Here is an 8,623-nt window from a genome sequence, read left to right on the forward strand (position 1 = left end):
CAGCGGCCGCGTCTCCACATGCTCGGGGACCAGCTTGCAGCCTGCCCGTGGGATGTCCTCCCAGTGGCGCAGCACCATCAGGGCCAGGTGTTCATCTGTCTGCTTCTTCTGACCTGGTGGGCAAAGGGAGGGCTGAGCTTTAAGAACTGGGCAGAGACACACCAGGGACAGCAAACAACCCTGTTCCTCCACCCCTACTCCAAGGGCACTAGCTACTCCTCTCCATTGCCTTGCATACGCTTTGTCTTTCAGCCAACACTTCCTAGCTCCTCTCTTTCTCCTCCCTCTAACCATAGTCATTTACAGAAGGTCCAGATCCCCTGCCAGCCTGCATTTTCCCAGGCTGAACAAACTCCGTAGGCATTGACCACGTTCTCCATTTCCGCACCCCTCCTGGCCTGCCTTCATCTTTCTTGAGCACACGTGAGCGCATTGAGACACAACTGTTGTCTGGGGATGCAATCACATGGAGAATGGCTTCTTAAACCCTGGAAAGGCCAGAGTGGGCTGCCTTCATCGCTTCTTGGGCATAGACTGCCAGGAGGAAGTTTTCAAAGGCAGCATTGGTGATGCTGTGCCACAGACGCCCGTGAGTGATTCTGAGAGCACCCCACGGACCTGGGTGGTCTAAACGACACTGTCTAACTGGTCACATACTGGAAGGTCCATTTAAGGTGGTGGATGGAGAATGATTGCACTGCTGCTTTAGGGTGATGAGGCCACTACATCTGTCTCCAATCCCCAGTTGATGAGGGGACACCCCAGAGCCCTGCTTCCCTCCACAACCTTCATCCCATGGGGTAAGTACCATTTTCATCCTCAATCTCCGTGGGGCCGGTGAAGACCCTGTTGGCAACTTTCACTCTTCCTCCTGGCCCAAAATGCGGCCCATCCACCTTGCCCTCTTTGCACAGCTTGGACAGGATTTGGGAGGGCTTCATGGGATCACGCCAGGTGTTATAACCGTGTCTGTGAATAGGACGGCAAGGTCAGTGAAGCAGTAGCAAGATGTGAAGGAAAAGCGGTTCTGTTCCCCTCTGCCAGCAAAACAAATGCTACTGCCATGAAGGACTCGGGATTCACAGGGAAAGGATCTGAGGCAGCAAACATGAAACTTCAATGCAGACTAGGTCCCTCTGTGTCCCCTCGCTACGCTTTGCTAACACCCTTCCACCCCAGCCCCTTTACTCTGTGCTGACTCAGACCTGAAATCCCCAGTGCACCCCGCTTGACTCCTGATGCTCAGCATTGCTCCTTTGGCCCTGCTGCTATTTCAGCTCTGGCCTCATCCCTCTGCCCAGTCCCACCAGTGCCCCTGAGTCTCTTCCTCCCTGCCCTGGGCTCCTTACAACTCATTCCACTGCTGCCCTGCTGTGCTGGTCACAAAACCTGTCTTAAGAGTGAGGGTACAGCACAGTCTTCTCCATTAGCAGGCAATAAAGGAGGGAGATTCCCGCAGGAGATCTAGGCTTGGTGTGGAAGATGATACAGGCATGGGTCCAGGCAGAAAGTTGGGCAGGGAAAGCCTTGCTCGTACATGGAGTAAGTCTGTGACACCCCACAAGTAGCTCGATGCTTGCTGTAGTAGCGGTTCTCCAGATCAATCTTGGTCTCTCCAATGAGGTCATCGGTCCCCACCAAGTCCCAGTCGTACACCGCCACTGTCAGCATGGACTCCATAGGGAAGGTGGCCTCGATGTCAAAGGATCTAGGCCAGGGGAAAGCAGGTGAGGGGAAAGAGAAAAGCTGTTGAAAGGTTTGGCTGCTACTCAGGACAGACACATGGGTGAGGTGGGTCTGCTCCAGCCTATGGACAGTGTTTAATTTGCATCTACCATTGCAGGACATTCGACGTAGGGGGTTTTAACTAAATCTCTGCATGGGTTGTTTCAGATCCAGCAGCCCTAGACCGGAGGTGGCACAGGGCGATTGTTTGACCTGACTGTCCATAGCCCTGAGTTTGTGTGTCACTGGGGATCCAGGCCATACTCTCACTGGAGTTTGGGCCTAACGATTCCTAAGTAGGTACTTAATCTTGATCAGATATGGACATCTCTTAAACAACCTTTACAATATTAACCATACCACTGGCAAAGAAGGGCAGATGACTGAAATGAGGATGCCTATGCTGCTTGCAAGGAAAGTTTTGTGTGATGAGTCCCATCTTTTGAGCCCAAGCAGCAGCTGTAGGACAACTAGGGTGCAGGTCCAGTGGCTGGCAAGCTTGGCTCAGGCTTAGCACACCCCTTCCAGGTGCAGACAGGTAACAGGGCTGGGGCAACTCACTTTCCAAAGACAGGGTTCAGCTGCTTGGAGATGTAGTTCTCCTTGTCTTTGATGTCTGTCTTCCCCAGCTTGATGGCAATGTAGGGGTCAGCTTTCCCATTGATGTCGGCTGGGTGAAGGTCCGTGGCCTGTAGAGAACAGACATACATCAGTGCCATCCACAGTAGCGAGGAATTCAGGGACGGCCCTATTCTCCATTCCTGAGACCATCTGGCCCTGCCTGGCCGTAGGCATGTGGCTAAGCACTTTGGTCCCCCTAAATAGTGTCTTGGTTTAAACAGGGCATAAATCCTGCCTTGTGTTAATCCCTGTTCCAGTTTGGGGAGGAGTTGGGGCTGGCTGTGTCCCCTCAGAGAGATGTAACCACAGTCTCCTTTAGCATCTCTTTCACAGGGGAAAGAAACAGTCTCCTCTAAAGAAAGACCTAGAGCAACAACCTGAACAAGATGTCAAGAAGACTTCCCCCTTCCCGTCTTGTTCTCTTCAATCATTACATTAGGGCTAGGGTGTCTGGCTTCTCCCCATAAAGGGGGTGAGTATCCCCAAACTCTCCAGTCCCAACCTCCATCATGGCACACAACAGCAGATGCCCATGCCAGGACACATCCAGTCAGTCCTGGTTGGTGGTGGTGCTGACCAGACTGGTGTCTACCATTGCAGCCTCAATCTGTTGGTGATGGATAGGAGACTCATTACCCCATTGGGCAATGGGATGCAGCACTAGATGGAGAATTTGGCTAGTGGGAAATGCATCCAAAAGTAGGTTGCATTTGTAAAACACCGGGACAAGGTGGTGACAAAGAGCGGCCCAAATACTTCTAGCAGGACTGAGATCCCTCTCAAGTGCCTGGCATTAGTGCCTGCCTCACATGCTTGCGGACACACAGATGACTTGTTTAGAGGTCAGGAAAAATGACTTTTTCCAGAGCACAGTCAATATAAAGAAACATGCATTAGCTCAGCATGTGTTCAAGGAGGTGCCTTGCCCTTCAACCAGGTCTACTAGACCCTGCCAGCTCCCATTCGGCTCGGCATGTGCTTCACTGAGATGTCATGGCTATGTAAGGAACCAGCACCTCGCAGTCCAGGCTGATCCCAATTATTCAACTTCAGTTAAGCACTAGGACAGACGTGCCGGTCCATCCTATATACCAGAAGAAAGGTGTCTGGATCTGGCAGGAGCTTGGATCTGGCTTGCTCCCAGTGCTTGGAGCACACAGCTGTGGAGACACTGTTAAAGTCCCCATCAATGAGTTGCTTCAGTCCTCATGCTGCTCCCTTGGCCCTGATGCACGGAGTGCTAAAACCCAACAACCCTACAGCTTTGGGACCAGCTCCTGAGTGTGCACTGTGGAAGGGAGCGCAGGATCGCCATGTGATTATGTGATTGCAGCATCATCATGTGCGCTCGCAGCCCAGAAGCCACCCGTGTCCTGGGCTGCCCCCAAAGCCGCGTGGCCAGCAGGGCGAGGGAGGGGGTTCTGCCCCTCTGCCCCGCTCTGGGGAGACCCCCCTGCAGGGCTGCGTCCAGCTCTGGAGCCCTCGGCACAGGAGAGACACGGACCTGCTGGAGCGGGGCCAGAGGAGGCCCCAGCGACGCTGCGAGGGCTGGAACAGCTCTGCTGGGAGGACAGGCTGGGAGAGCTGGGGGGGCTCAGCCTGGAGCAGAGAAGGCTCCGGGGAGACCTTAGTGCAGCCGGCCAGGATTTAAAGGGAGCCTACAGGGAGCTGGAGAGGGACTTTTGCACAAAGGCGTGTAGTGACAGGACAATGGGGGATGGTTTTGAAGTGAAAGAGGGTAAATTTAGACTGGATATGAGGAAGAAATTCTTCACTATGAGTGTGATGAGGCACTGGTCCAGGTTGCCCAGAGAGGTGGTGGATGCCCCATCCCTGGAAACAGCCCAGGTCAGGCTGGACGGGGCTCTGAGCAACCTGCTCTGGGTGAAGATGTCCCTGCTCACTGCGGGGGTGGGACTAGAGGCCTCTGACGGCCCCTTCCCACCCAAACCCTGCTGCGATTCTGTGATTCTATGATCATGCCTTGCCACACCACACAGTTATACTCACCCTCACAATATAGACTCGGACCAGTACGTTGATGGGGTCGTTGCTCGGGATCCCCTGGAACATGCCGAAGTTGGGGTCGTATCCTGCCTCCTTGGTGATATCATCAGGGAGCGGCACTTTGTAGACACACATGGAGCCCTAGTGCAAGGGAGTGCATGGCCCCATGAGAGTCCTGCTGCCCAGGGGCTCAGGGTAAGCAGACCCATCTCAAACCATCCTTCCTGAAGACCCAGTCGATATCCTTGTTTCTAGTCATCTGCTGCAGCAGACAGGCCAGATCTGGAAAATTCTTCCACTGCACAAGCACCTCTTCAGGAGTTGCAACCATGAGCAGAGAAATTGGACAAAGGGAAGGAGGTGTGCATGGACAGGGATTTCCAAGAGTGAAGCTCACAGGAGGATAAAAGCAATGGGAATAAAAGGGTTGACAAGGGATGGGCTGGAAAATCTGGGAACTACCACATGAAACACTGCTGGTTTTTATGCTCCCTAAGCATCTGATCCTAGCTAAGGTGGGGAACTGCCTGCTCATCTCCTCTGCTAAGCAAACAAAGGGCAAAACTGGCATCAACAGGCTTCATCTGGCCAGGATCACACCCTCAAAAAGGTTCTAGTTCAAGAATCTTACAGCTGACAGATGTGCTCCTACATTGCCTGGGGACCGGTAATGGTGCAACTTGACCATCAGACTAGTTGACTGGTGTTGGTGAAAAATGGTTCAGCAAGATAACCCAGGGCACAACTTATTTCCACAGTGGGCAAGAAAGAGGATCTGCTTTTCCCTTAGCCTTCTGTAAGGATCACCAAGGATCTGTTTGCCTGCAGATCACCACCTCTGTGGATGCGCTCTTTGAAGCCATCTGATTTCTGGGGGCTTTCTGGAGGCTTTCCCTCCCTGCAAGGGGCTGCAGCTGGGTCAATGCAAATTGGTTTCTATAGCATCCAACCCCTTCCTGCTAAACCAGCTTTAGCAGAGAAACCTGTTGACAAGGGCTTCCCAAGCTGCCCCTGCCCTGGCCCGACTCAGCAACCAAACTCACTTTGAACCTCCCCACTATTCGCTCCTCTTCTGTTGCATTGTCGTCGTTGTCCCCAGTCTTCCCACGGAGCAGGTTGAAGGTGTGCAGCCAGTCCTCAAAGTTATCAAACTCTGTTTCCAGCTCTTTGTTGAAGACCTGAGATGACAGAAAGTTCAGGGAGGGGAATTAGGTTAAAAAAAAAGCGAGGAAAAGATACAGTGACTACCCGAGCCAACTCAAGAGGGAACATGGACACCTCAGCTCCGAGTGCCCGATTCTATAGGAAGGGAAAGGATCTCCAGGGTCATTGGGTTGGACGTTGATGCCACAAGCACCTCCCTGAACTGACAACATACAAGAGGGAAGTTCAGCTGAATGGGTGAGGTGGCTGTCCCAGCTCTGTGCAAGACTGAGGTTCAAACCCCTTCTAAACCTCAGAATCACAGACTACATTAATCTTAATAAATACCATGGCCAGTACATGGAACCAGAGCCCATCCCTGCCCCGAGTCTTGGCTGGGCCAGCCATGGCCAGGCTGGACAGCTCTCCCCTCCAGCCAGGGCACATCCAAGCCACCACTAGGTGATATAGATCACCCAAGGATGATCCTATACCGGGGCAACCCCGTTTCTGTAAAACTTGTTACCTCTGACTCCTTCAAACTATGGAAAGAAGCTGGCAGTCCCAAGACACATCTCACCTAGGGTTAGGTAATCCCCAGACAGGCAAGGTGACTCATGCAGGGTTGATCTGTCCTGCTCTGGTGGTTGGCATTGCCATCCTGCCAGACCTCCAGCCTGCCACTGAGCAGGCAGGACCTTCTCCTCCTCTCCTGACACACGTACCTTCAGTTCATCAATCTTCTGCTTGTTCTTCTTCTCAGGAGGCTCAGAGGCTGACTGTTGCTTCTTTTTCTTGTCGTCTTTGGGTGCCTTGGACTTCTCCTTGTTCTTCGCCAGACCCTTGGAGCCTTTCATGGGAGAGTCATCAAGTTTGATTTGAGTCCGAGGGGAAGCAGAGGGGAGAGAGGAGATGGAAATGAGGGTGAGGATGGGTGGAGGAGATGGGAAAGAAGGACTTCATCAAAATCCTTCAAACAGGAGGAGCATGAAAGCTGACTGCTTCTACTGCCTGCAGCTCCCATCCCAGCCCTTTCCCATCTTTCCCTGACTCTGTGTCTGGGTCATAGCATCTCCAGGAGCCCAGAGGTCTCTGTGCAGGGAACTTCCAGAGCTGACCTGAGCAGAAGTCATTTGGAGGGCTACAAAACATGGACAGAGGGCTAGGCTCTGTCTAGCTTCAGCAGCAGTGAGAGAAGACCTGACCCTGCCCAGTGTGTCTTCCTTTTCTTCCTTCTACTGGAGACTTTTCCTGCTCTGTGCAGCCTGGAGAATAAAACCCCAGCCTAGGTAGCACAGAGGTGACAGTGCTGATGTTCAGCACCAGAGCACAAGCTGCTGCCCTGATAAGAGGTGTTGCCCATGACCAGCTGCAATGACAGGTAGTTAGGGTCTCTATTCAGAGCAACCACCAGCCAGAGACATCAACCACGCTGGGAACTGGCTTCCTGGAAAGGCAGGTTCAAAGAAAACTTCTCCCACCCCTCTACAATCCCTGTCCCTCACTGCCTCTGCCCGCTTTCATGGCTGCTGGGCGATGCAGATGGGGACAGACTGAGGGAGAGGAAAGGAGGAAGGGTTGGGAATGCCAAAGGGAAATGACCCCAACTGAGAAGACAGAAATAAAACAATAGGGGACACAAGACACCCCCAGCAGCCCTGCTGTGACAGCAAGCCCAGGAAGAACCTGCCCAGGGTTGTCTCTAAGCTCAGCAACACCTGGCCTCATCTTTCTCATCACGCAAAGACTAGTCTTCCAAAAGAAACCAAGCTCTGTATTTTTCTCAGCTAATGGATGTTGCATTGCCTGGGCATGACAGCAATTCACTGTGATGGGGACGTGGGACACATGGATAGCATGGATGAAGGTCCTCAGAGAAACCCCTCCAGGCCTTATTGGTGGGACTGGGCAAGGAGGCTCCAGGCTGCAACTGGACAGTCACCCTTGACCAACATCTCCCAACTCACCAGTATTCTTGGCCCACATCACTTGTGGTACAAAATTTGTCTCACCCAACTTTAGACATCAACAACACCCCATCTGAGCTACAGACCCCTGACTTCCTTCAGAGAAAAACACGTTCAGGGCACAGTTCATCTGATCGTAACATAGTATTGAAAATAGGTCAGAGAACTTGCCCTAAAAGCGTGTATTTTTCTTCATTGCCTGTGCTAGAACAGCAGACAAGGAGGTCTCTACATGCAGGTAAAAGCAGTCAGATGAATCCCAGACCTTTTGTCTGGTTGAATCTTCCTGTGTAAAATTGGAGAAAAATTGCAAAATTAAAAAAAAAAAAAAAAGAGGATGGAAAACCCCATGAAGGTGATCTAGAAGTATCTGTTACTTGGTGTGCTCAACAGGCTTCAAGGACAGAGTCCTATAGCTAACACATCTGCATGGCCAAAGCGATGGGACTTCTAATGACATTCTAACTTGTCATTGCACGAAAACGTCCTTGGACAATAACACGGATCCTGGTCACTAGTCTGCGTTGCTTGCACATGGCCTTCCTCCCCGCACGGCTGGGTTGGAGGCTGCCACAATACCTGGATTCACCTGGCATTAGCACGTTAACCCAACGCAGCCCACACCAGGCCCGCCTTCACAAGAATCGATCCTGCACGGGGATACACGACACGCTGCGAGCACCTGGTTTAGCAGAAGAGCAACGGCATGCTCCAAAAGCGGGGTTCAAGCGCCAAAAGGAGTCCTGGTGCTACCCCTCCCTGCCATGCTCCCTCTCTTGTTTGCAACCTGCTTACCCTCTGCAATCTCCATTTCGTCCTTCTCCTCCGCTTCTGCTGAGGCTGCTTCCTGCTGCCGGAGCTGCTGCGGGCAGAAACCAAGCGAACGGGGAGTGGGTGCTTGTGCCGAGGTCTCTGCGCTCGCTGGAAATGCCTCACTCAGGGCCACAGCTCGCTCTTCCCACCCGAGCCGTGAGCGAGGTTCCAGCAGCACTGGAGAGATCGGAGCTGCTCGGTGCAGCCTTGAGCACCGATGCTGCTAAATACCCGTCTCCGAGTGCAAACCAGGCACAAAGGCCACCCAGAGTCCGCTCAAAGAAAGAGGAATCCTGCTCAGCCCTGCCAGCTGAAAGCCTTGCTGGCAGGCAGGCACGGCTGGCGAG

The 8,623-nt window shown here is 52.8% G+C and overlaps 1 protein-coding gene across 1 annotated transcript in view; it reads right to left on the reverse strand.

Moving 5' to 3' along the window:
• Positions 1 to 8,623, reverse strand: part of LOC104627288 (otoferlin-like) — a gene marked incomplete at its 5' end in the record, with an annotated part of 16,757 nt that overhangs the window by 6,683 nt on the left and 1,451 nt on the right. The window contains 8 exons of the mRNA XM_010295436.1: positions 5 to 113; positions 809 to 969; positions 1,538 to 1,708; positions 2,287 to 2,414; positions 4,357 to 4,494; positions 5,397 to 5,531; positions 6,222 to 6,346; positions 8,259 to 8,325. Coding sequence (XP_010293738.1) covers positions 5 to 113; positions 809 to 969; positions 1,538 to 1,708; positions 2,287 to 2,414; positions 4,357 to 4,494; positions 5,397 to 5,531; positions 6,222 to 6,346; positions 8,259 to 8,325 — 1,034 coding nt within the window. The remainder of the gene's footprint in view (positions 1 to 4; positions 114 to 808; positions 970 to 1,537; positions 1,709 to 2,286; positions 2,415 to 4,356; positions 4,495 to 5,396; positions 5,532 to 6,221; positions 6,347 to 8,258; positions 8,326 to 8,623) is intronic.

This window comes from Phaethon lepturus, unplaced genomic scaffold (genome assembly GCF_000687285.1).
Source record: "Phaethon lepturus isolate BGI_N335 unplaced genomic scaffold, ASM68728v1 scaffold40599, whole genome shotgun sequence".
Classification (NCBI taxonomy): Eukaryota; Metazoa; Chordata; class Aves; order Phaethontiformes; family Phaethontidae; genus Phaethon; species Phaethon lepturus.